At 42.8% G+C, this 27,694-nt stretch overlaps 1 protein-coding gene across 2 annotated transcripts; it reads right to left on the reverse strand.

The window, feature by feature from the left end:
- Nucleotides 1–4,067: 4,067 nt before the first annotated feature.
- map6a (microtubule-associated protein 6a) lies at nucleotides 4,068–27,030 on the reverse strand. Of its 2 annotated transcripts, XM_085419855.1 has the most exons (5): nucleotides 25,555–27,030; nucleotides 9,881–10,094; nucleotides 9,511–9,725; nucleotides 6,203–6,313; nucleotides 4,068–4,313 (listed from the first exon to the last, which is right to left on the reverse strand). In XM_085419855.1, the coding sequence occupies exons 1-5, from the start codon at nucleotides 26,268–26,270 to the stop codon at nucleotides 4,166–4,168; spliced, it is 1,404 nt and encodes a 467-aa protein (XP_085275981.1). In that variant the 5' UTR covers nucleotides 26,271–27,030; the 3' UTR covers nucleotides 4,068–4,165. The 2 variants fall into 2 exon arrangements, with proteins under 2 accessions (XP_085275981.1, XP_085275980.1); XM_085419854.1 differs by lacking the exon at nucleotides 6,203–6,313 and having other exon boundaries at nucleotides 4,070–4,313; nucleotides 25,555–27,027.
- Between the last annotated feature and the right edge of the window lie 664 nt (nucleotides 27,031–27,694).

Consider the following 27,694-nt stretch of genomic DNA (forward strand, 5'->3'; position numbering starts at 1 on the left):
TTTTTGATCAAATCCGATTTTTTTGTCTGCTCGTTCACACTACAAATAAAATTTACATAATAATGTAGATAACCTAATAATGATCCTTATTGCTGATTTAGAGGAGCGGTGCTTCAAAGGATAGCTGCAGATTTCTGTCAGAATCTGCAGATTATACAGAACAAAGAAAATGTTCACATTGTCTTCCCAACAGTTTCACTGACATCTACACTGGAGGGCCAGGAAGCGTTCACGATGTCTTCTCGGGCGCTGATAATTGACATCTGTCTTGTGTCGGTGACGTAAAAGATGGATTTAATGCGACATGACCGTTCACACAGCAGTCGCTTTCTAAAACATCGGATATGTATCGGATTCAGGACCACATACGAAAGTGACCCAGATCGGATGTGAAAATCTCGGATTTGTGCCGTTCACACTGTCAGACCATGATCGGATAGATGGGTCGCAAAGGGTCAAAAAAATCGGATTTGATGCGCTTTCGCCTGCAGTGTGAACGTAGCCTTAGTCTCTCAACTGGACCATTTGTGTCTCACTAGAAGAGCTTGAGGATGCGGGAGGGGAGAGGGAGGTCTTGGCATCTCTGCGTAGACAGCTGCCCCTGCAGTCTGGATCCTGATAAGTGGTACAAAATGGATGTTTTTTGTTCTGATTCTATTTCATATTTTAGTTTTTCCTTCTTTATCATGTTTAGTGAGAATCTTCTCTGTGCTTAGTACGTCTATTGGGATGTTTCCTGTTTTACTTTGAAACTCTGCTTTCTTTGGTGTCATGTTAATACTTCCTGTGAGCTTGGTTGTCTTGATTATATTCACCTGTGTCTTCTTCCTCATCTGTTTCCCATTGTTAATTAATCTCATCTTCATTTTATCTTTGTCCTTCTCTTTGTTCAGTCATCATCTTCAGCGTTTGATTCCCGTTTGCATGACCCTTTCTGAGTTGGAAAACAAATTGAGAGACTGCCTCTGCCGTAGCACACTTTCTGTCACCAGGATGTCTGGCTTGCTGATTAAGACTGACAGCATTACGTCCCCTCCCCCAGTGGTTGCTTAAGACAACAGCCTATCAATGCACACATTACACAAATCCCGGTGAACCTCAGCACCAGTGCAAGTCTCTGAAAGGGGAGCTCAGCTTTACTGTGTGACAACTTTCTGTCTTTATCTGTGTGCCTGTGAGGAGAGGCGTATTGATACGTGCAGCCATTTCCTTTAAAGCAAAGAGCAGTAATGAGGGAAGGGTAATCTAATGAGGAGCTACATAAATTGTAACAAGGAAGCAGCTTCTGTTTACCAAAACTCAACCCAGCTGCTTAATGTCCTCCTCCCTCCCTGATCTGTTTCTTATCTCGCTCTTGCTTATGTAACAGACAATAAACCACATATGAAATATGAGTTAGTGACATGTTCTGCTTTTTTGTGCAGAACGTGTCACTTTGTTGATGCAATGATATCTAGTGTTTGCAGACTTACCAGTGTAGTAAAAGAGTCAAGTCTAGTGAGGGTCTAAATTTTCACCCAGGAATGATACACACCAACCTGTGTGAGAACAACTAGTCCCGGTTTGTTTAACTGTTGTTCGCTGGAGCGCTGAGTATCAAGATTTGTCTGTGGCACAGAGACAAAAACTGAAACAGGATCTGAAAGCTGGCATTTAATGCCCGGTCAGATCTAGTTCAGTCTAATCTAATTCTTTGATCAGCTAGTTCCGGGTTTAATTGAATGTAATTGGAATTTTAGACCACTTTGTCCTCTTGCACATCTTCTTATGCACACCATCAGTGTAGGTATCTTTGTACAGCACTTAGGCACAATATATCGTTCAAAGCAAGTAAAAAGGAAGAAAAGAAAAATCCGTGGAGGTAACACAGCAAACCTTTTGATTTTCCACACACAGCAAATACCTTCAAGGCTCTTTACAAAAGAGGCTGTTTTAGACATCTTTGAGTTCTTGATAGAGTGTATCATCAAGCACTCACATGGGATTTTCAGGTGTGTTCTGCCAGTTGTCTTCTTGATCTTCTAACCTCAGCAGAAGTCTGGTACCAAACCTAAGAGACTCTAATCATCACACCCTGATGATCATATTCCTCTTTAACACAACAGAAATCCATCAACGTAAGAAAACAGTTGGAAGACTCAAACTGTGAACAAAATCAAGCTAAGAGGAACAAATGGGTAGCAGCTGGCCTTTTTAGGAGAAAAGGGAAATAAACTATATGTGTGTCTCATATCGTACTTCAGATAAAAATAAGAGGAAGCAGCCTTTACAGCTGTGCCATCAGACCACCTGCACCTCCATCTGATTTATGAATCTGCGTCTTTATAAATGTAGCTGTGTAATTAGGAGAGACAACAGCAGTAGTGGGTCTAAAGTGTGCTTCTTGCACATTGCACTCAAGTTCAGTATCAGTAGAAAACCAAGTTTATTGTTAACTGACGTATAGATTAAAATGTAAAGTGTGCGCTGTATAATAAAATGTTGCTGTTTTAAAAAAAGGTTGAATTAAAACAAAAAACTATGATTTTGAAATCTGCACAAATATGTTTGTCAAAGGAGCTTGCAAAGAAAAGCGTCTGGACTTCTTTAAGTTGCTTGAAGACGTTTCACCTCTCATCCGAGAAGCTTCTTCAGTTCTAAGGTCAAATGGTGGAGAGTCCCAGATATAAACCTAGTGGGAGTTTCCCCCCACAGAGGGACAAAAGGACCCCCTGATGATCCTCTAATCGCCTGAGCCAAGGTGTGAAACTGGGTGTGGGTCCCAATCAGCCAGGGTTTCGGGTGAGCTCATTGTGAAACCTGGCCCCACCTTATCATGCGAATTCCTGAGGTCAGATGGCCCAGGATGTGAGTGGGCGTTAAGGCGTCTGGGGAGGGAACTCAAAACTGGATTATAGATGGCAGACAGTTGGTGTCGTAAACCCCGCCTCTGTTCAAAGATGGTCGCTCACAGTGGACATAGATGCTTCTTTCACTCCTCTTTCAAACCATCTGTCCTCTCTGTCCAAAATGTGAACATTGGCAACCTCGAAAGAGTGACCTTTGACCTTTAGATGCAGATGGATGCTGAGTCTTGTCCTGTGGAGGTGGCTCTTCTGTGTTGTGCCATGCGCTTGTGAAGTGGCTGTTTGGTCTCTCCAATGTAGAGGTCTGGGCATTCCTCGCTGCACTGTACAGCAAACACCACATTGTTAAGTTTGTGTTTTGGCGTTTTGTCTTTCGGGTGAACCAGTTTTTGTCTGAGCGTGTTGCTGGGTCTGAAATGCACTGGGATGTCATGCTTGGAGAAAACTCTCCTGAGTTTCTCTGATACACCGGCTACATAGGGGATGACAACGTTGTTGCGTCTGTCCTTCTTATCCTCCCTCGCTGGTGTCTGGTCTACTTTTCTGTGCCTCTTTGCTGACTTTAAGAACGCCCATTTAGGATAGCTGCACGTTTTGAGTGCTTCCTTTACATGTGTGTGTTCCTTCTTTTTTCCTGAAGAAGCTTCTCGGATGAGAGGTGAAACGTCTTCAAGCAACTTAAAGAAGTCCAGACGCTTTTCTTTGCAAGCTCCTTTGACTATGATGACCTGGATGACTGAGAACCTTCACAGACACAAATATGTTTGTTTTTTCACTTTGAAATTCATTTATTAATTCAACTTTGTGCCTTTATTATCTGCTGCAGCCTCGTGGTCCCAGGGCCTCATTTCAGATTCAAGTGTCCTTGCTTACATGCTGCATACTTCTTTACTTCAGACCTTCTAATGCAATAAAGCCCATCTGCAAGTTCTGCTGATTTATTTACACTAAAACCCATCAATATACAGTACAGTATTTTGTAGCTGTTGAGCACTTTATGGTGTGGTATTGATACTAATAGACTGACCTAAAACAAAATGCATGAAACCAAAATATTGATAATAATAATAATAATGTAGCACCTTTGCAATAATGTCGTGGGTCAAACAGCTGGAACCTCTGAAGCTGTTTCAAACATGCGTGTCTCAATTACGTGGAAATCCTCCTGGATAGCAATGTATTTTTATTTGTATTAATAGATTTTTTTGTTGTTTGGTGAGATTCACCTCTTTCTTTCTAGTCCAACTTAAATACTAGATATTTACAGTACAGAGCAGCAGTCTCTGCATAAAGATGTATCTGCCTCAGTCCTGGCAGAATTACTCAGTCTGGTTCATATCTAGGGCAAAGCGTACGACGCCGCCACCTCTCCGAGGTCCGGGTCTATCCAGCGGTGGTTGTGGTTCTCCTCCAGCAGCATCCTGGGAATGATGATTACTGGGTCGGAGAACCTCGTCTTTAGCATCTCTAGGAGGCAGCACATGGTTAAGATGGCAGAGAAGGAGACAGAAAGAGACACGTGATGAAGCATTTCTCTAGGGCCAAGCACAAGAAGGTAATGGGCTGAGCTGAGCACCCTGTGACCGCTCATTTCAGAGAATATCTGGGAAAGATTTAGCAACACCGCAGGCTTCCTTTCTTCTTTCTTTGCTTCCCACAATTTATTACATAAAAAACCAAAGGATAAATAAAAGTTGGGAAAGCTGCTTTGCATCAATACAGGTTACTTTTTACAATCAGTACAGGGTGGCCATTTATATGGATACGGCGTAATAACATGGGAATGGTTGGTGATATTAAAGTCCTGTTTGTGGCCCATTAGTATATGTGAGGGGGCAAACTCCTCAAGATGGGTGGTGACCATGGTGGCCATTTAGAAGTCGGCCATCTTGGATGCAACTTTTGTTTTTTCAATAGGAAGAGGGCCATGTGACACATCACACTTATTGGTAATGTCACAAGAAAAACAATGGTGTGCTTGATTTCAACGTAACTTTATTCTTTCATGAGTTATTTACAAGTTTCTGACCACTTATAAAATGTGTTCAATGTGCTGCCCATTGACTTTTGTCTTTGGGGTCATCTGAAGGCAACTGTCTATGGTGTGAAGATACGAGATGTGCAGCACCTGAAACTACGGATACTGGATGCCTGTGCTGGCATTTCTCCTGCGGTGTTGCTATCGGTGTGTGAAGAGTGGGAGAAGAGGGTTGCATTGACAATCCAACACAATGGGCAGCACATTGAACACATTTTATAAGTGGTCAGAAACTTGTAAATAACTCATGAAAGAATAAAGTTATGACCAAGCACACCATTGTTTTTCTTGTGACATTACCAATAAGTGTGATGTGTCACATGGCCCTCTTCCTATTGAAAAAACAAAAGTTGCATCCAAGATGGCCGACTTCTAAATGGCCACCATGGTCACCACCCATCTTGAGGAGTTTGCCCCCTCACATATACTAATGGGCCACAAACAGGACTTTAATATCACCAACCATTCCCATGTTATTACGCCGTATCCATATAAATGGCCCACCCTGCACTTTGACCCATTCGCTTAGTCGCAGCGCTATCACGATTTCCAGGATGCCAAGAGTACAATGAGGGTCTCGGGGTGTTCTTTGAAAGAAAGGCTACAAAATGCAGTAGACGATGGAAAAAATCCAAATCACAAATTAGATCATAAGCATGCACCTAGAGCTCCTGTCATAACTGATCAAAGCAGTGTCGCTTCCCTCATTCCATCCATACTTACCGCTCATCTCACACCCATGCTAACGCTCGTCACAGTCTAGTGCAAAGCCTGGGCCAAATTACTGAACACAAACTCAGATTGCAGGTCCAACAGAAAACAGTGGCAGCATGCTTTAAAGAAAGAAAAGTCCACATGAGATGGATTTGTTTCAGTTTTGCATGTGACTACAGTGCATGAGTGACCTGCCTCGCACATAACTGGGGTCATACCTGAGCCGCTAACTCAACTAGTCAGTCATGCAATTTAACCGTGGGGAGTGGGTGCATTCCGGCAGCTCGATCGGGACTAGTCGCTCACGACTGGACTAAAACCCAAGGCCTCCTTAAGAAAAGCCACCTTAAGGAACCTTAAATGTAGGATGTGACAGCAGGCAGGCAAACGTCCCCCTCTAACCCACCTCCCCCCTTACTCTAGTGTCCATATGGAAGAGAAATACAGAGGGGAGTAGACCAGAGATAATGTGGTGGTTCACCAGAAAAAAAACAAAAGTGTGCCACTGTAATAGAAAACAAAAGTAAATGACAACTCCATGAGCAAGTATGAATGACAATGAGTGGCAATTCTGTGTCTATGTCTTCTTGTTGCTCTTGATTACCTGGGATTGGGAAGTGCACAGCCCCACAGGTGTTGCTTTAGAGTCTGCACCCAGCCAATATCTCGGATTGGCTGGCAGAGTTGTATGTAGTGGTACTGTTTTAGCACAACCCTTCAAATGAACCAGAATGTCACTGGTTAGCACAGGACATATTGGACACAGCATCATCCAAAATGTGACATCCTCAAATAGCATGCCCGTGCCACCGGGCTAAAGTATGAGAGAGAACAATGTGAAATGCAACATCGCGCACACGTCTGTGGAATTTTATTTATTTTTTTGGCAAATTCACTAAAAGCTACGAAGCACATGACATCTTGTTCTGGAATAAGTGTCTGGACATCCTCCCTCATGCTTGTTGCTCCATAAATCGCACGAGTTCTAAGAATATATTGAGACACGATGCAAAAATAATATATTCTTCGGTTCTCATGTGACGGCAACATGCAGGAGCGGGGAACGATGTCAGAGCTCGTGCCAGAACACAGCGCAATCTTTGATAAGCATAGAAAGAAAGTTGTGAGAGAAAATTCTCTTCCATGTGGATTTAAAAAAAATCTCGATATATTTTTTCAGAAATGTTGTTTGTCACAAAGACAAAGACTTGGACAGGAAGAAACACTGACAGATACCTGCAACCGGTAATTTTTCATGGTTCTTCTTAACAAAAAGAAGCAAAGAAGACACTGCTTTTTCTGCTTTTTTGGTTTTTGTTTGCATTTATTTGTAATGTTTCATTAAATATGAGCAAGCAGATAGAAACACAAGCACATCACAACTTTTTTTTCTTTTTTTTGTCCAAGACATCACTTTCTTTACCATACTTTCTATCCTTATTTGCCTAAAAATCATAAAGATAGCACCGGGTGTGTGGTGTGCTAAGCACTGTTTACATTTTACTGCCCCTACAAGCCCCCCCACCCCACCCCACCCCCCACTCCACCCCCCCACCCCCACCCGTGTTACATGACAAACCCCCAACCAAAGGCTGCAAAATGTTAAATGAGTCAGGCCTTTATCCCTGATGGAGCGAGTGCTCAGCTTGTGTAGATGTGATGCAGCGGTGATGGTAAGAGTTGCTGCTGTCTCAGACACCACAGCAAACAGAGAAGGGACTGTCCATCGTTCAGAATGGAGAGAAAGATGCATGAAAACAGAGGTGTGTGTAGGGTGGAGCACAAAGATAACAAGACTGTCTTCTAATGCAAAACAATGTGTCTCTATGTACACTAGGATGAAGCAGCTGATACTTTACAGTAAGTGCAGAATTGGACTCAGCCAGCATGTATCCCTGCTATAAACTAGTAGTAAATATAAGTTATATACACACAACTTTTCACAGACAAACAGTGTGAAACTTTCCTCGTGTTCTCTTTTGTTCAGCATCTTGCTGAAGGTATCCGATTTTCTCTGCACTACCATGTTCACTTTGAAGACAAAGAGAATCAACATTTTAATAAATAAACTCAGTGATTGAAGTAAAACGCGGGATTCAGAAACAGAGAGCGATGAACGATGGGATCCAGCAGACACATCGCTGTGCCTCTAATATCAGGAAAAAAGTATTTATAAGCACAAAGAAAATCAGATTACGGGAACTTTAAAAAAATGCAGTGAGACGGTTGTTTTTTCTTTCAGATCTGTGCCTCAGCCGTACAGAACGCTCCTTTAAGGTGCAGCATGAGATGTCTGCTGTCAGCCAGCTGCAGTTTATAGTCTGCAGAAAAGCAGATGCACAACATGCACCTTCACACTGGGGATTTATGCTCCAGCAGGAAATCTACACCATAACCTACGGCGTAACTGACGTGGACCTCCATAGTAATGGAACTACATGTTTTTCGCTGCAATTTTTTTACATTTATCAGTGAGAGATAAACAATCACAGTCTCATATAGCATCAGTATAAGGACTCACAAATGTCAGCAGACACATGGGGGGAGATTACAGAAACTACAGGCTACCTACTGGGGGTGAGGTAATTTGAAAAGAAGTGGAAAAACTCGGGGGACAAATATGTTTGGCCCCAAAAATAACAAATGAGAACAAAGAGCAGCCTTTTATTTTGCTTCTGCTTTCTGCCACCGCATGTAAAACACCAGGACACGACCACGTGGCACATGGTTAACACACAACGCAGCAGCACAAGCATAAATGAAGTCGGCCACTTATGTAGGTTACATCAGAGGCTCTACAAAGAAGTCTAAATCAGACAGCACAGGGACCAGACCTGTTAGTAAAGACAGTGTTGGGGTGATTACACTGAACTATGGTCAGTGAGACTGACAGCTCTCGGCACTTGGCGAGAACGATGAGAAGCACAACATCTCCCAGTTTCACTGAACTCATCTCTCTCTGATTCTGAGAACCGACGTCACTACTCCCCGTCTTTATGTCTTTATGCCTGCATGACAATGTTATCTAGTTCAGGGGGAATACTCGAGTGCTCTGCAGACTGACTGGTGTTTAATGCACGATCAGTTTAGTGTGACCTAGATGGTTTGTTGGCTACGAACGGTGCGTTACGAAATGAAATGAGCCTCACGCGAGCGGAGAAAAATGCTCAAGTGTTTTTCTTTAGATGAATTATAAAAAGCCGTACAACAGAATTTAGTTCAGAAAGAGACACTGATTACGAATCACATTTGGCAAAGCTGATATTGCTCAACACAGACTCTGAGCACGTGAACAGAGAACAGCAGCAAAGATAACAGAGCAGGTATCAGACGCTCATCATGATAAACCAAGCGGGACATTTATCAAAGATTTCAGAGTTGCTGCTCATTTTTGTGCATGTCCAAAGTGCCAATCTGATTCATTTTTTCTCAAAAAAAAACCCACAAAGGAGGGAAGAAACAAATCCTTGATAAATTCAACAATGCAATCTGCTCGGCTGATCAAAGCCATCCGCCAGAATTGCTTGTCGCTGGGCCTGTGCATTCAGCGATTGGCTAGCCAGACAGCCAGTAGCCATGGCAACCTGGAGATGGAGGCAAGCAGAGTGGGGGGGGTGAATAGGCTGAGAGAGGGGAGAGGATGCTCACGCCCACTCTGAAGCAATGAGGCATAGCGTGATACAGGAGGAGCAATGGCGTGGCATGATCACAGCGCAGCATCTTATTCTAATGTTACTGTAACAGTGTGGCCAGGAGGTAGTGACAGAGCACTGAGGAAGAGGATGAGAAAGAGGCTTGGGGAGGAAGGAGAGACAGATGAGAACCGATGTGAGAATCAATTTTGCAGCCTCTGTGTTCGTTTCTCCCCGAAAATAAGAAAGAAAAGGAGAAGTAGTGCTAAATGATTTTTACTCTTTTGCCTCAGCCAGTTTGTTGTTCATCTCTTTACTTTTCTCCTTGTCCCCCACCGAAGGCCGGTTCTCGGGCTGGTTCTCTGAGGTCGCCTTCTTGGAGCCCCTCAGCACAGTGCTCTGCTTATCTTTGGGTTTCTTCGCTGGCTTGCTCTGGCCTGCTGCTGTGGCTCCAGACTTTTTGGATTTAGAGCGAGGGAGACTATACCTGTCAACCTAAGGATGGTGGATAGTGGAAAAGAGAATCCTGAGCTGACATGCCTCAGTGGTGTGCAATGAGATGATCATGGTAAGGATTGCACATCAACATCACAGGTCTCATTTCTATCACGAGATTTATTTGAACTAAAGTTTGGCAGGTGTGCTCTCACCTGTTTGCCGGGGTCTATGTAAGGCTCACTGTACAAACTGCGTATCCTCCTCCTCTCCACGGCCTTGTTGTCAGCAGGCTGCAGCGGGAACTGGGCCTTGAAGGTCGCGCTGTAGCTGGTTTCCAAGCTCGTCTTTTCATCCGGTGGCAGGTACTGGGACTTGGCCCGTATCATCTTTACTGGCTTCACGTCTCTGTACGCTTTGAATTCAGTTCTGTGGAGAAAAACAGGAAATAAGCTGGTGCTCATTTTTACTAATCCTGCAAGATCTACAGTGTAAGATGGCACTGTTCAGTATTGGAAGTTGGATGATAAATATTGACCTGTGCATCTAAGCTGTGGAGTTCAAATGTGCTTTTAGAGGACAAGGTCAAAGCCCACATGCGGAGTATGAGCACACTGTTAACCAAATGAATCAAAGCACTCGACCACCTCCAACTTATTATCAGTAAATAGCAGAGACAGCACCTGCTGGACGTCCAAACTGTTGTTGGGGACATTAATAAGGTATGTTTGAGATCTCTACTCCCCAAATTTCCCCAACATGCTAACGTGTCCAACCAGGGAGGACAGGACACTGGACCATGTGTACAGTAACATCAAGCATGCCTATAAATACGCCTTCCCCTACCTGGGACAATCTGACCACCTCTCCCTGCTCCTCATCTCTGCCTACACCCCCCCCCCCTCAGGAAACAAACCCTTCAAGCACCCGGGTCATTAAAGATGATGGTCTCCTCCAGCTACAGGACTGTTTCATTAAGCGCTCTGTAGAGAGTGTGTCAACGACTAAAACCAACCTAAAACCCAGGATGATGAGTGAAGTACAGGCTCTGATCAGAACTCGTAACTTAGCCTTCAGGCTGAGAGACAGTTCGGCCAGAGCCAACCTGACGAAGGGCATCAAAGCGGCCAAGACGAGGATAGAGGGCTTCCTCACTGATAACAGCCCCCGCAAGGTGTGGAGAGACATCCAAGCCCTCACCAACTACAAAGGCCAGAGCCCCCACCCGTTTGCTTACAGGGTAAATCGGTCGACAGAGGATGCCGTTACCGTCAACCTTCACAGAGCGCTGAGCCATCTGGAGAACAGGAAGAGCTGAGTGATGATGTTCTTGGTGGACTATAGCTCACACCCCTTGCCACCTGCTCGAGGATCAAAGACTTCCAAACCAAGTCCCAAAGTCAAATGATCACTGCAGCATTATGAGAGTCGAAAAACTCTCTAAATCCTTTCATCTTTAATAAAATCATCAGTGTTGCTGCTTTACCAGGGGTCACAATTAAGTTTAACATCCAGGCATCCATGAAAACAGGATTTATTAAATTTAATGGAGTTAGAAGTTAGCAGGAAGTTAGCAGGAAGTTAGCTCGCTAGCTTCCATCTAAATATATCTGACTGAGGGATTTCTGAAACAAATTCAAACGTACAGCTCTGTTATCACTTTCAACATAAATGAAGACAGAAAACTAAACAGCAGTGACGTTTGTAGGGTTACTGAAGTTGGGCTAGCTGCTATATAATGATGTGCTACGTGAGCGCTAGCTACACAGCTATCCTAGCATAACATAAACACAGTGAAGCTGGAGGATGAACGCTAACAATTTTCCACTGGATAAAAGTTAACATGAAGGTTCCCGATGGTTAGAGACAAATGCAATCACATGGCAGGATGCTGTAAACGGACCAAACTTCAGTCAGGAGAACAACTGAGATAATCCATCTACAATACCAGGTTAGTCATTAATATACTGCTGCAGGGGCTGGGCTGGAGTTACATCACATTACATTACATTTTAGGGGCTTGTTGAGATTAAATAGAACAAGATACAAAACATTAATACATGTCAAAAACACAACAGCCTTACTAAACGCAGAGTAGTTTGGGCCCAGAAGCAGGATTCATCACGTCATCACTAAAGACCAGATTCTCTTGTATTCTATTCTATGTGCTTATTGTGCATCTTTATAATACAATGGCCATCGAAAGGTTCAGCCTTGAGTCAAAGTGAGCATTTGTGCCAAATTTAAAGAAATGAACTGAAGGTCCTGAGATATGTTGTCACAGGATGGCAAAAAATGTGTGAGATCAGAGTAATCCTGACCTTACACATGATCTCACCAAAATCATTTCATGATGAGTCCGAGCAGCTGTGTTTAACTAAAGCTGAAAGAAAAGTCCCATTTGTGTGGACCTTTGTGCCATTGTGGTGGTTGTTTAACGATCATCACTATTAGAATCTGCATAGTTTTGCTGTTACTAACTTTAGCAATGCTTGTGTAGAGAAAAACTGTAACGAGTGGTGCATTACTACTGAAGAGCAGAGAATGTCAGAGGTAGTGCAGGTGGGAGGAGGTCTGCACCACAATTTGATGGTGTGATATCCTGTAGTCCTCCTCACACAGCATTTCTGAAGAAGGTCAGCAGTATGGCATTCCTTCAGTGCAGGCTGGCCTGCAGCATGTGCTCTGTATCACTGACATTTAAAATGTATGGCTAGCATGATCCACACAGTGTCTGGATATGAGCTGTGTATTAAAGGCATTTATTTTACATCACCTTGCACAGCTCCATCGCTCCTGTTTTAATCACACTGTATTTTTCTCTGCAGCGCGTTGTGTTCTTTTAACATTAGTAGTCCATGCATGCATGCACCAAGCTTGCTTTTACAAACGTTAGTGAAAGACTGAGTCATTCTAAAGAGCTCGTTGGATTTAGGGTCCACAGTCCACCATCAGCTGTATACTCAATATTACTGCAAAGTGAAGTGTTTAGGAACCACAGCAACTCAGACCATGTGAGGTTACAGCATGAGGTCGCAGAGTGCTGAGGTACATAATGCAGAAACGTCACAGACAGCGCCGAACCTGCTCTGGAAATAACCTCAGCATAAAAACTGTGCACCAGGAGCCTCGTGCCATTTGGTTTCCATGGCTGAGCAGCTCCTGTAGGCGCAATCTGTAGGCAGCCCAGTATTCTCGTCCACATAGTGTCTATTGTTTGAACACAGGTTTGCTCTTCAGCTACTTAAACATTTTTTAAAAGTATTTTGAAAAAGATTTCTAAACAAATATGATTTTAAAAGTTTTAGTAATCTGGATGAAAACATATGAAACTTGGATTTCACTATTTTTTGGCTTATGTTCTTAAGATTCAAGCTCGTCACGTGGTGTTTTGCAGCAAAATGCTGAAATCAGGTAGCTAATTACTAGGGGTGCAACGATACTCGTATCGATATTGAACCGTTCGATACAGTGCTTTCGGATCGGTACGCATATGTATCGAACAATACAACATTTGTAATTTATTTTATCAACTTTCCTTCTGACGATGCTGTCTGTGTTGAGCGCTCAGTGAATCTGCGTTCGACTACTCCGCCTAGGCTGCACTGTCGAGCGCAGATCCACTGAGCGTTAAACACAGACAGCATCGTCAGAAGGAAGAGCGCAGGGCAAGCTAGCAAGACAGAAGTTAAGCTCTCCTTGCAACATGGCAAATTGAACCTCCCCCAACCTCATTCAGATCTGGCGTTTGGAATTATTTTGGTTTTCATGTGACGTATGACCCTGAAGGTATGGACTAAAGTAAAACAGTATGTTGGATGTGCCACACAATGCTCAATTACATGGGTGGGAACTAGTGTGTTAGCGCAGTTAGCTCGTTAACGTGTTGGCTGTCTAGCCCCACGCAGGGGTAGCTCGTTAATGGAGATTTGCCGTGTTGTGGCGTTAACGTCATTTCAACGAGATTAACGCTGACAGCACTAGTGGGAACACAACGAATATGACTGCACATTTACGCCGACATCATCCTAGTGCAAAGACAAGTGGAAGCAGACAAAAACAACAAGCATGCATGCTACAAACTTTACCCGAGTCATTTAGACAGCCGTTAGCACAGGATTCTCCTTATGGGGACCTGATATGTTTAATATTGTGGCGAGCTCAGACAAGGAGGAGACGGAGGTGTCGTTTGGTCTTGCTTCCCGTGAGCTAGCCAGGGAGCACAGCCGTTTATTGACATCTGCAGAAGAACACTGCCGCTAGCTAACTGCTCAGCGCAGCAACCGCACAGCAACAACAACAACAACACACAGGGCGCCCTCTGACCCCGGAAGGACACACCGTCGCAGCGAGAGGGCGTCACCCGTCACTATGGCAACATAAACAAAACATAACTGTACAAACAGAACCCCGAACAGCCCTGACCCGCTACAATATGCTGCTGAGAATATAGCCCAGAAGAAGCGGATAGTATAGCTTTTATTTTGGAAAGAGCCATTTCTCTGTAATAAACTCTCTTTTCCAAAGATGAGTGATTCCTCAATCAGATACAGGGCTTGCAATATCGCTAGCCCGACGTCCCGGAGCTAGCGATTTTTCCAGTCGGGCTACCAAAATCTATCTCTACCCTGCCTGTCGGGCTATTGTAGGAAGCAAAAATATATGTCAATGCTTTTGCATTCTTTCAGAAATGTAGCTGGGTAATTATGTCATTGGCATCGGTGAGCCACTGTCAATATGTGACATATTGAAATCGCGTTTGAATTTGCGCTTGTTTTTTGCTTTCACTTTGCAATCGTGCGAACTGTGTATAGAAAAGCGACAGCACTGATCTGTGAGTGATGATAATTTGCGCACCAATTCCTCTGACATCGTCTTATTAATCGTTAGCTTACTATGCAAACATGACAAGTGAAATCTCCCGCAGCTTAAACATGTGAGAGGTTGATCGCGCAGAGAATCGCTGAGCTTATGTGTGTGCGTGTGTAAAAGCAGCAGGATATATATTTTAGTTCTGCTGAGCCAAATAAGACAGGTCAGGGTGAAGAAGTGACAGCCAAAGAAAAGCTTACCACAAAACGGAGAAGTTATGACAAATCAGACTATAAGGCAAAAAGAAAGTGCAGCTTTATGGTTTCATGGACAAAAGAATTTCTGTGGCTGCAATATGACGAGCTAAAAAACCAGGGCTGCACATAAGTGGTCCGCAGGTGCGCATTTGCTGTCAAAAAAAACCCAAAAAACGCGCACAAGATATGAAGTTGCAACGCGTGTTTGCATACATAAGATTTTCTGGAGGAGGACAGACATTTGTTTAAAACTCTTAAAGATGTCGAAGAAGTTCCTTTAAGCAATTACTTTGGTGTTCCTCTACCTCCAAACAAATGTCAGGAGTCCGAACCACAAAAGAAGCGCGTATTCTCGGAAAAGTGGTTGCAGGAGGTGAGCTGGCTTCAAACAAATGATGAACGCACAGAGATGTGGTGCAGAATGTGCCGTGAAAATCCCACTCTAGCGGACAAAAACTGCTTTTTATATGGACGCAAACGCACGCTGCAACTTCTTATCTGGTGCGCGTCTTTTATTTTGACAGCGAATGCGCACATGCGGACCACTTATGTGCACCCGTGTAAATAACATAATGTTCTGCCGGGTGTGTTGTTGGTTTTCTCTCGATTTCTGAGTCGACAAGCGCCTTTGTTACTGGGACCAGTCATTTTAAGAAAGGCCCCCATTAGAACCCATGAGAAATGCAAGAAACACATTATTGCTCAGTCTGCAGTATCTTTCCCAGAACAAACACCAACTGCAAATAACATACTAAAAATAAACCTGAAAAATCTGTTTAGAACAGCTACTATGTTGCAAAGAGTGAACTACCACTGGCACAATGTAGCAGTCTTTGCAAACTTCAAAAAGCAAATGGCCTCGATCTTGGTTACACTTGCCTCTTACCCGTGACTTCAGTGGAAATTTCAAATTCAGGATCTGACACAGACTGATTCAAGTCCTACACAGTTCTTACAAGTTCATAGAAATTTCTGTTCAATTAGAACCAAGTATTTGAGTTGATGATTGTCATTTTTATACAATGTTGTAATTTGTTTTTCAACAATTTTTTGATTAATGTTTTGTTTCCTTTACAATATTATACTTTAATGTATAATATTGTAAAGGAAACAAAACATTAATCAAAAAATTGCTCTCTTTTTTTATTCGGGCTACTTACATTTATTTTGGGCTACCAAAAACTGAAGAGTCCCTGCCCGAAGGGCTACCAGGGATTTTGAAATTTTGAGAGCCCTGAGATATATATATTTTTTAAATTACTTTTGTTTCAGCAACATTAAATTTAAAAACTGTACTTTTGAGTTAAAATATATATTTATAATTTTAATAAATGACAAATTAAAAATGCATGAACATTTTTTTGTATCGAAAAAATATCGAACCGTGACACCAAAGTATCGAACCGAACCGAACCGTGAATTTTGTGTATCGTTGCACCCCTACTAATTACAAAGCTCTTGTTTTTAGAGCAGCAAAATGAAACCATCATTAGTCGTCCTGTCATGGTCTGTGTGCAGGCAGGAAGGAAAGGACCCAAAAGCAGAGGTAAAACTTAAACTCAAAACAGCAGCTTTATTGCTGGACACTAGGAGAACTTAACTAAACTTGCGGCCACAAACATAAACTAGAGAGGCTACCCACAAAGACAGGTATGAGGGAGACCACAACACTGGAAAAGAGAAACACAGGGCTTAAATACACTGAGGGATAACGAGGGGAATGAGACACAGAAGGAGAGCACAGCTGGGAGTAATTAGGCAGGACGAGACAAGGGAAGCAAAACTAGAAACACTGACACGAGACACGGACCTTCAAAGTAAAACAGGAAACATAAAGAGACACAGACATGACAACATGAACTTCACAACCTGAAATCACAGACAAGAAACACATGAGACGTAAGTGAAACATAACTAGATTAAACTTGAGGCAACTAAACAATGAGCCGAGAACTTAACACCATCTTCAAAATACAACAAAAGAGATCAAAAACCAAATGAACGTGCTGGGTCACAGACCGAGCCCCAGGCACGTCCTCCACGTCACAACCAAAATTACTTAAAGCACAAATAAGAAACATCACCTGCAAATTAGTTTCACAGATAAATAAATTATAATTTATTTATTATAATTATTATATTATATTATTATATTATATTATATTATATTATATTATTATATATTATATTATTATATTATAATTATTATTATAATTTATTATAATTATAATTAATCCAGACAGAAACAGTGTTTCTGTTAAACACTGTAAAACTGTCCCGTTACACTGTGACACTTGGCAGAATATCATTAAAGACAAGTGACAGTCTACAAATTATTTAACATATTTTTAATTAAAACTAATTTTCAACTTCTCTTCTCCATGAGTTTATCATAATCTCCTGTTAATCTAAGCTTAAACTAGCTGTCAGACACTAACATGTAGTCTATTAAACAAAACCAAAGTGAAATGTCACACTGTGAAATATGAAAGTAAGCTATACTGTACAAAGGCTGGTGACAGTGACATGGCTGCTGAATACAAATATCCTTTCTTCACATGGTGCAGAGAGGAGGTGGAAGCCACACACAGAGCCATTACATAACCACCAACGTCCACTCAGTGCTCGACGGGGCCCAAGGAGCCACGATGCAAAGACAGGTTATACAACAATGTCCAAGGCCAAGGATATAAAGCACCCGCATGACCTCACAGGCCGTGCGCGTATGTGACAGAAAGATGGAGAAAGAGACAGATTGTGAGTGCAGACAGGGTTCACAGTGTGAAACACCGGCCTGCACTGTAGCATCGCTGCTACTAGTCAACATATGACTGGGTAACAATAAAGCCTGTGTCTCCAAGGTCGATGTGTACTTGGTACAAAAAAACAGACAATGTTCAAAACACTTTCCTGTCATATCATGAAGCTAAACTCTGTATTTATAAACAAACCAAAACAAAAATATTTTTACAAAAAACATGAAAACATAGCAATGTGATGTTCATATGCGCTCAGCGCCTCTGGACATAGTTATTGGTCTGCATTTTACTGAGCAACAATACCTGATATATGGCAGAATGGCTCTGTTTTAGCACCCCTCATATAAATCTTTTAATAGTGGAGAGCATATCTATGTACAGAGCAGGTGTTAATGACAGTAAATATGACTCTGATTAAATCAGGGGGAAGTTGAGGTGAAGCAGGTGTGCAGCACATGTGGCGAGGCTAAAGCAGCTTATATACAATGCTCTATGTGAGCTTTACTGAATGGATCTAAGTGAGGGCGACTCAGCAGATTCAGTTCAATTTTATTTATATAGCACCAAATCACAACAACAGTCGCCTCAAGGCGCTTTATATTGTAAGGTAGACCAGCGGTCCCCAACCCCCGGGCCTCGGACTGGTACTGGTCCGTGAGTCGTTTGGTACCGGGCCGTGAGAGTTGAGGCTCAGGTGTGAAATGTCTGGTTTTCAGGGTTTTTATCAGTTTTCAGCGTTATTTTGTTATCGTTTTTATCAATAACTCGGTTTTCCTGGGTCTTTTCACGTGTGTTATGAATAAATCTTCTTTTTTTCGGTACCGGTACTAGTTTTATTTTGTTGTATTTATCCGCGACACCTTAAAGGCCGGTCCGTGAAAATATTGTCGGGCATAAACCGGTCCGTGGCGCAAAAAAGGTTGGAGACCGCTGAGGTAGACCCTACAATAATACCAACACTCCTGAGGTGTAATATTTTACGTTAGGTGACACATCGTCAACATGTTACGCTTGTTTTTCCTATTTAAAAAAAGCCATTAGGGCATTCATGTGACTGTAATAAAATAATCTTTGCAAAATAGTTTTTAGCATTAACCCCTTACTCCAACAGATAACTTAAATTTACAGGTGAAATCGTGAGGAAAAAAATGTAGCCACTCGATTCTCATCTTCAGACATCAGTGGATTAAAAAGTCAACTCGTATCTCATAGAAATTGTGATTTTATTAACTAACGTCAAAGCTAGTCTGCACCTGACGATAAAAGATCCAAATTTAAACACCCCCTTCTGGTGAAAGTGAGTTCAGTTATTGGTGACTAAAGGTTGTGCACTGCTGTACGTAGGCTGGACCGCCTAGAATCACAAGTACACGAAGAAAAGAAGAGCTGTGCATTTATTTTGTGATGTTCATGGCGAGACTCCTGTGAGAAGAAGGGGAAACGTGGTGAGGAAACTCCTGCAAGGCCGACATGCTGCCTTCAAGTGGTTTTTGATATCCAAACAACACTTTCAAAATCAAAAAAAGGCAGCTGGAACCACAGGAGAACCTGCAGCTTCTGCTCGGAAAGTGGTTTAAATAATAAATACAGGTATAATTTATTAAAGGGCTTTTTGTGGTTCTTTGTGGCTGAACACAGCTCTTGGTTGGTAGTTCATTACCACACCGACTGCAGACGGCCCATGCACCTACAGAGAGTTCCTGTATCCTGGTGGAGGCAAGTTTGTGGTACGTCTGTGGTTACTGTTGCTTGTGCTGTTGTTGGTGCGTCAGCAGCCCTGGAGAAGAGCTGAAGTGAAACGGAGAGTTAAAAACAACAACAAGTGTCCACCACAGTCACTGTCTGTGCTTTTCATGCTGTATTTCTGATTCACGATGTTTCTTCATGCTTTTTCTGTTCCTGGTGAACTCCAGAACGGAAGAAGGGTCACTCCCCTACTTGTTATGGCCAACTTGTCAAGCAATCAGCTTTTCAAGTGCACACAGCCAAGCTACACGCTGTGAGGGTGTTGGAGGAATGCATGGAAGCATGCATGCACAGGTTGCCTCTCTGTAGACAAATATCCAAGCATACAGAGACAACAGAAGTAAAGCTGCTCTGGAGGGCTCACTCTGCTGACCCGCCGTGACTGAGAGGATGTGCGGAGAAAGCCCTCGTCACAACGGCCAAACGCTGGCACCGACCGTGGTGGAACCGCGCCAGGGTACAGTACTGCTGAGCTTCATGCAAATCTGCCCGTATGTGGAGAGCACAATTCCGACCTCTCCCAGCGGGAGAGTCATCAGAAAATGCTTTCAAACAAACGGCTGCAAATTTCTGCACCGTGGAATCAAACAGTGCTCAGCTATATTAAAAAAGCATGATGAGGTGTTACTGGCAGGCCAGAGAGAACAGGACACAGGCCAAGGCCAAGAATAATGGTTTATATGTACAAAGACTGAAGGTTTGGATGGAGGAGTAGAATGAGGTGAGCAGGGGGAAGATGAGGGTTTGGATCTTCTATTGAAATCTGAAATCCTGAGGATGCTGTTTCACTGCTTCCTCTGAAAATGGGAGAAGAACTGCTCTATGCATCTGTCCACTCAAATCACAATGAATCCTAACATGCCCAGAGGTTATTACAGTTGAGTAATTAATTACTAAATTAGTAGAAAATAAATCTCCAGCAACCCATGTGTTAACCTTTAACTTCCCTGTATTGATGCAGCATGTTGTGGACCTTTGCTCCACCTTGTTCTGTAAGCTGTAAGTACATTTGCCCACTGAGACTGCTAAGCCTAATTTATGTGCAGTTGTCACTGATGGACATCCTGACTCCTGATTTTACAGCAGCACTGGCCATACATCAAGACCTGGCTGCTTTCTGCCAGAGTAATCCAGGGAAATTGACCTTCCCACGCACCACAGCTCCACTTCCTCACCGTGTTTCTTGGTGTGTCAGTGAGTGCAACGGCGGCTGTAAGTTAACGCATCCTACGTCCTCTGGGACCAGTTGGCTCCCTCTCAATCTTACAGCCGTAGCTTCTCAGGGGTCCAGTTGAAACTGTACATCGCAATCATCAATCACACAGGCGCAGTTTTAAATCTTCACAAAGTGATGCACTAAACTAATGTTGCAAGTTTTTGGCTAAAGGCTGGTTTCAGTTTTTAATGTAATCAGTGTTTGGTTCAGGGTTAGGGCTAACTGCAATGCTAACTTACATAATTCATTCATACTCAGAATCAAATCTGGGGATATTTCCTTGTACATTCGCTGTAATCAGATATGAAAAAATCAGATTAGAGTGGTTATATAAGACACCCAGCTTTAGTGGGCAGCACTCTGAACTGACAGTTTAGGATTACATTTGGGCAACAATACTTGGAAATCTGTCACCGCTAAAGAATGCAGCAGTTCAGAAGAAAATCAGTTGCATTTTGGTTGTTCTGTGGACGTGACATGAGAGATAAACTGTCTTTAAGTCTGAACATTACTGTCTTAGAAAACAAGGTTTTTATTTGCCCAGGTGAGAAACAGGAGAGAGGACATGCAAAAGAAGGGCACTGCGTTAATAAATGCGTTGAATGACAGTAACGTGGCGTAAATTCAAATTAAAAATGTACTTCCTCAGTCGTCTTCTCATCTTTTCTGAACTCGATGAACCTGCTCTACCTGCCTCACTCTCAGCGATGAAGCCGCATCGGCGTTCATCTTCTCGACAGCTCTGCCTGATCTGCTCTTTGGATGTCTTTTGTTAGTCGACACAGTTGCACAATGCAACAAACAACGCTGTCAGCATGAAGAGCAGGCTTTGTCTTTTACAGTTTTTGCAAACACTAACCACACAATAACAAAGAGTCTGACAGCAGCCACTGCCTGAAACTCGAGACTTATTTTCATGCATAAAATGACATTTTACACATAATACGACGAGTTGGCGTTGAAATGACGGTGGGATGGGCTTTGGTTGAAAATGCTGCACCAAGTCGGGGCAAGAAAAGGAAAAACTGTTTCCAATGAAAAGAACTGCAGAAGCCTTGAGCATTTTCCCAGGTGCACTGCAGAAAGAGCGTCTTTGTGTTCGGCACGCTGTCTGGTAAAAATAAAGGTTCAAAGAAATGGCAAGTGCCCACATCAGAAAAGAGCTGAGGGCTTCGTGTTTCACTGGCCCGCGGTGATAGGGAGGGCTGACTTTACACATGATTAGCCAAAGTGACGATTGCAGATGTTAACTGATGTTAGTGTCTTCTAATAAAACAAGAATACTAAAAGAGTAACAGATGATTCTTTGTATTGCTTATCCTGTATCTAAGGCTCGTGCTAACTTTATATTCTCTAACTCTGTTGTATTGACTTGTCCAATTGAGGTTTAGTACAAAACAACACCAGCATGTTTTGATGGCTTAATTGTCTGTTTGGTCAGACTTGAGAGCAAATAATTATGGAAAGCAGCTAAAACATTTCATCCTACTGATGCTGTTTTTTTGCTAAGGCTCACTTCTCTGAATTTCTACTACTGAAATGAAGAGTGTAAGGTGACATTAGCGATGAAGTCAGCTGATTGAAATAAACACTAACGCAGATCCAGCATTACAGTGGATTTATACTTCTGTGTTAAATCCACGCTGTAGGTACGCGTAACTCCAAATCCTTCTGAAACCCTACGCTGTAATCTGACATGCACCTCCCCATAAATGTAACACAACCAGCACAGTTATAAATGCTGACATCAGCCACTTGTGTAGGCTCCAATGAAGACTCCACATGGAGTCACCACAGAAACATAATTCAGGTATTAGTGCTTGATTTTACCTTTCATATCTGTCCACCAGGGTCTGATTGGGATGGTGAGTACAACATCACCATGACAACTATAAGAGGGATGTCAAACTCCTTTAACCTTATGAGCCACATACCGTCTGCTTTGTGTGAAACTCCTTTTCTATTAGTGTAAAGAAGTTTAACTACCGTATTTTCTGCACTATAAGGCGCACTTAAAATCCTTTAATTTTCTCAAAAATCATCAGTGCGCCTTATGTATGAATTCTGGTTGTGTTTACTGACCTCGAACCGATTTTATGTGCTACACGGCGCTCAAAAATCTGTCAAAAATGTTTTATTCCGACTTTGGTAAGCTAGGAAGCCGCGCCGCTTGATGGATTGTTGGAGCATTACGGCTGCTGTAGTCAGGAGCCTCTCGGAGGAATCTGGGTCCTAAACTCCGTCTGTTTCAGGTCCCAAAGTCAAACGAACACTGCAGCATCACTGAGAGTTAAAAAATGTCTAAATTCTTTCATCTTTAATAAAATGATCAGCGTTGCTGCTTTAGCAGGTGTAACAATTAAGTTTAACATCCAGGCATCCATGAAAACAGAATTTATTACATTTAACAGAGTTAGAAGTTAGCAGGAAGTTAGCTCGCTAGCTTCCACCTAAACATGATATAGCATGTTCTGAATGAGAGATTTCTGAACAAATTAAAACGTACAGCTCTGCTATCACTTCCAACATAAATGAAGACAGAAAACTAAACAGCAGTGACTTTTGTAGGGTTACTGAAGTTGGGCTAGCTGGTATATAATGATGTGCAACATGATTGCTAGCTACACAGCTATGTTAGCATAAACACAGTGAAGCTGGAGGATGAACGCTAATGCTTATAATCTGGTGCGCCTTATGGTCCGAAAAATACAGTACACATGTTTTCCCTGAGATATCTTAGCATTAGAAAACGAAGTACAATTCCAGCAGTATGTCTCAGTTTTTCTGCACAACACAGAAATGCTATTCTAGTAAATGAAAGAAATCTGTTACTACGACTCCCTGGGCTTAAACTGTGAAAATGAATAAATATGTAAAATTACAGGAGAAGTTCTGACAAGTCATTATAAAACAGGAAGTTTTTGCTAATTCACAGAAAACGTCCTTTGTTTTGGACCCACTGTAAAAAAATAAATAAATTTCCATAATAATGACAGGAAGACTTAACAGAAGAACGAGGCTCAAGTGGTCAGGGGTGAGAGGAGGAAGAAGCCTGAGGATTCATCCTCTGGGATATCAGCAAGTTAACAAAATCATTTGGGAAAGCTTGAAAGATGTAATGGATACCATGTTGTTCTCACACATGTAATACGAGCACAACTCAGTAATTCAGTTCTTGATTTAAAGTCACATATTTAACTCTGGAGGAAGTATTTTTGCAAGAGACAGGAAACAGCTTTGTGATGTATTCAGCCAAGCAATTTTTTTTAAATAACATAAAAGAAGATGGAGCTCTTCACTATGCATTTTAGGAGTTTTTATGAACTGGATACCCACCATGGCATTAAATTTTGAAAGTTAAACAGTCTGTTACTCTGTCAAGTAAATGCAAAGGACAATTCCAAGTGTAGCTACATATCTGTCTGACATCATATAAGAACAGAGATGTCCATAGTGAATTTTGAAGGTTAAAATTCAGTTTTACATTCATGAAAACTGTAGTTATAAAGCAGTTATAAAGGATTGTATTTGTTCAGCCACATTGCCATGTGTTAAAGGCCTGCTTAAAAACATATCAAGAACTTGAAAACATAATTTGAAGCAAATTTCTTTCAGTGTTTTTGTGCAAACACTGTGTGTGTGTGTGTGTGTGTGTGTGTGTGTGTGTGTGTGTGTGTGTGTGTGTGTGTGTGTGTGTGTGTGTGTGCATACAATCTGTGGCATTAACCCACAGCTGACCTGCTTTGAGTCTCTACTGGCAGAGGAAGACAGCGAGCCGACTGGGCTTCTGCTTGTCACAGTGCAGCCATTTCATGCCGTGCGGGGGAAAAGCCCTGGTCTGTACCCTGCTGATGCTTAACAACACAGGCACGCCAGCAAGGCACCAAACAGCTGTAAGGCTCCCTCAGTGATCACACACAGCACCACTCACCTCTGCCAGCAGAGTCTCACTTCAGCCAGGCTCCCTCTAAAAGCCCAAACCTGCATCAGCTCTGAGCCAAGACTCCCGATTTAGGAGTATACTGTGAGAGGTGTTTAAGATAACACGAAGAACAGAATGTTGAATATTCTACAAAATCGGCGTATAGCACAGCAGTATCCTCCATAGGACTTGAGTATAACATATATAGAGTATCAGCTGAGGCATGTGTACAGTGGCTTAGACGTGCATGACTTGATGTTCATCTATCCACCAGTCGCCATCATCACCATCCCTCAGGAACATTGCATAGCAGTACAGAGATTAGACTCATAGAACTAAACACAACAGCGCTCGACAACAATTGCACCTTGACCTTTCCACTCAGCTTAATTACCTTCAGTGGAGAAAATACAAGTTGACCGCTGTGTAATGCATTTGCATGCTTTGACTGAATTACACTGTGAAACAACTTCTCTGTTAGTCACCCCCAATTAAGCTCTGTGTTCTGATGATTATCACACCTGCAATGCAACCTCAACAAAGCTTCTCATAGAGACCCATTCAGGAGGGTTTCCTCTGTGGAAAGGCCTCCTGCTCATTTCCCTTTGATTTCAGGTTTGTATCCAGCTGTGCAGCTAATAATGGACTATATAAAAATGATACATTAGATTCTTTATTCTCTTTGTTTGTTTTGTTTGTGGTGGTGTAAAGGATGGAAAGGTTCCCTCACCTTTGACCCAGAACTGGGTAAATATTGAGGCTCAGTTAAATTTTTTTTTGCAAGTCTGCATTTTAAAAGACAAAAATATGAATGCTTGAAGAAAATGGGACAACTCTTGGCTAAAAAATAATGATTAGTAAGGATGCACAATTAGATCAGCTTTTAAATTGTAACTAATTTCACTTTGTGAACATTATTATACCCATAACAACATCTGAACCCCTTCCTTAACAGATATTCTTGCAGTTAGCAGTGTGATCACAACTGTCTTTCTGAATTGACTTTATGACAATGATATTTCTTTAATGTCAGCTTTGACCCCTTTGACCCTTCACAGGGCTCTGAGGCCTTCAGCACCCTCTCTCTCTCTCTCTCTCTCTCACACACACACACACACACACACACACACACACACACACACACACACACACAGTGACAGGCACTGTATTAACTTACTTGTAGGAGCTGCCGCCTGAAATCTCCTCTTTGATCTGTTTGTTCACGGCGTCCGCCGCCCTCCCTCTGCCCTCTCCATCCCCCTTCAGGACCACTTTCTTCTCCCCCTCCTTCTTGCTGACGCGCTTTTTCCTCTCCTGGCCCTGGAGCAGGTCCTTCTCCTGGACCTTGTCGGCTATAGCGCTTTTTTCAACGCCGCTGTCCGCCTCCGCCACCACCACGTGCTTTTTTGGGTACTTGGACCTAGCCGGTGTGCGATCTTCTCCCGCGGAGGCGCTCGGAGGCGGTTTGGGTATCCAGGGGTGATCGTACCTCTTCGGGATGGGCCAGGGCTTGAAGTCCTTCTGGTACTGGGTCTCACTGTTGAACGGTGTTTCCGGTTCGTGGTACTGGTTCTTGGGCTTACAGCTCGGTTCGGGACGCACTTTCCAGTGCTTAAAGTCCTCGCGCATCACAGAGCTGCACACGCGCTCCTCGGAGACGCACCTTCGCGGCGCGCGTGCAGTCGGAACGGCGCGGCTTTCTGCGCGAGACGGCTGCGTTTCTATAGCAACTCGGGCCTGGGGAGGATGTAGCTGCGGCTGCAGCTGGATGTGCTGCATCTCGGAGACGTCCGTGTATTTGGAGAAGACCAAAGGCACCGCAATGTCAGCCTTGTCCAGCTGGTTCCAGAAGCGGGCCATGCAGCACGCCCTGCTGATGCAGGGCCACGCCATGGTGAGCCGAGCTCACAGCTCCGCTACAGCACGGTGTCCCGCGGCTCGGACAGGGGGGAGACGTTAGTCCACTCTGTGCTGTCAGTGAACCAAGATGTCCGAGCTTCACGGAGGGATGCGATGCTGTCTTTGGCGTTAAATTTGCTTCGTGTGGAAACCCATCGCGCTTTCAGGGAACACAGCTGCAGAACTGAACGACTTTGTTTTGAGGTTTTTCTTTTTCTAACAGACGTCCTCTCCGCGTCTCTGTGTCCTCTGTGTCCGTACGTCCTGCTACATCACTCCACGGCAGGGCTCTGCAAGCAAACACGGCCCCGCCTGCCCGCTCAGCATCCCAGAGACACTAGCCGAGGATGCACTTAGACGTCACGTTAGAGACAATCTAAAGAGGACTTCCGGTGTAACCTGCATTGTAAAAGCTCTTCCACCGTTTCGAAGCAGCGCAAATTGAAATACACCTCAAAGAAAAATAAACATATTAGAGGGATTTACCTTGTGTGTCGACAGGCTCCTATTAATAAACAGAATATCTGAGGGGAGCTACAAACACTGAAACACCGGCTCCCATTGAGACTATTGTGAGTTTCCTGTTAGTGCCGGGCTGATAAACATGCTGAGCTTGACGAACGGTTTGTTTTTACGCACCTGACCTACAGGAGGGTCATCCATCTTTTTATTTTTATTATTTTAGATATCATTTCATTTTCAAATAAACGCTTTGGTTCATTGCATATTTTCAATATTATTTACATGAATGTCAGTAAATATTAAGTCAGGTAATGCTGCAGTTCTATGCATGATTATAAAAGTATAAAAAAACAGACAGTATTGAAGGGAATTTTAAATAAAGGAAGGTTTTTATTGATTCTTTCTCATATTCTTTAAAATAAAGCCATCACAGCACTCATTAAATAGGCCAGTGATTCATGCAAAGTCTCCTCTGTGACAGAGCATATCGTCATTTGCAGATTGTGCCAACAACAGCAGAATACATGAATAATGCCGACTCCTTACATGCCCCGAGGGCCTGTCTCAAACCGGACTTTAGTTTAAGACATCAGAAAAACACATTGTTTGAACGGAAGCCTTATACAGTTCAGCTGTTAAGCTTTACAGACATGACCATTGATTTTTAATTCCTATTGTATTTGCTATTATTGTTTGTTAGTGGGTGCAAGTGAAAACTGATTGAGTAAGAGAGATCAAAGTGTTAATGAGGTAATTAGGGTAGATAATTTATGAGGATGTAATCAAATAGAAGAAAGAAGAAAGCCAATAAAACCCACTGATCCAGCAAATGTCAGCCTAACTCATTAGAAAAAAGATAATGTGCATAGATTACAGTCCTATCAGTGCGTTGCTTTGTGACACAATGCATAATCTGAATCATCTATATGCTCCATCCACACCTTTGATGATCCCTT

The sequence above is a fragment of the Rhamphochromis longiceps genome, linkage group LG10 (assembly GCF_057381845.1).
Source record: "Rhamphochromis longiceps isolate RC_006_pf linkage group LG10, R_longiceps_female_GT1.1, whole genome shotgun sequence".
Taxonomy (NCBI): Eukaryota; Metazoa; Chordata; class Actinopteri; order Cichliformes; family Cichlidae; genus Rhamphochromis; species Rhamphochromis longiceps.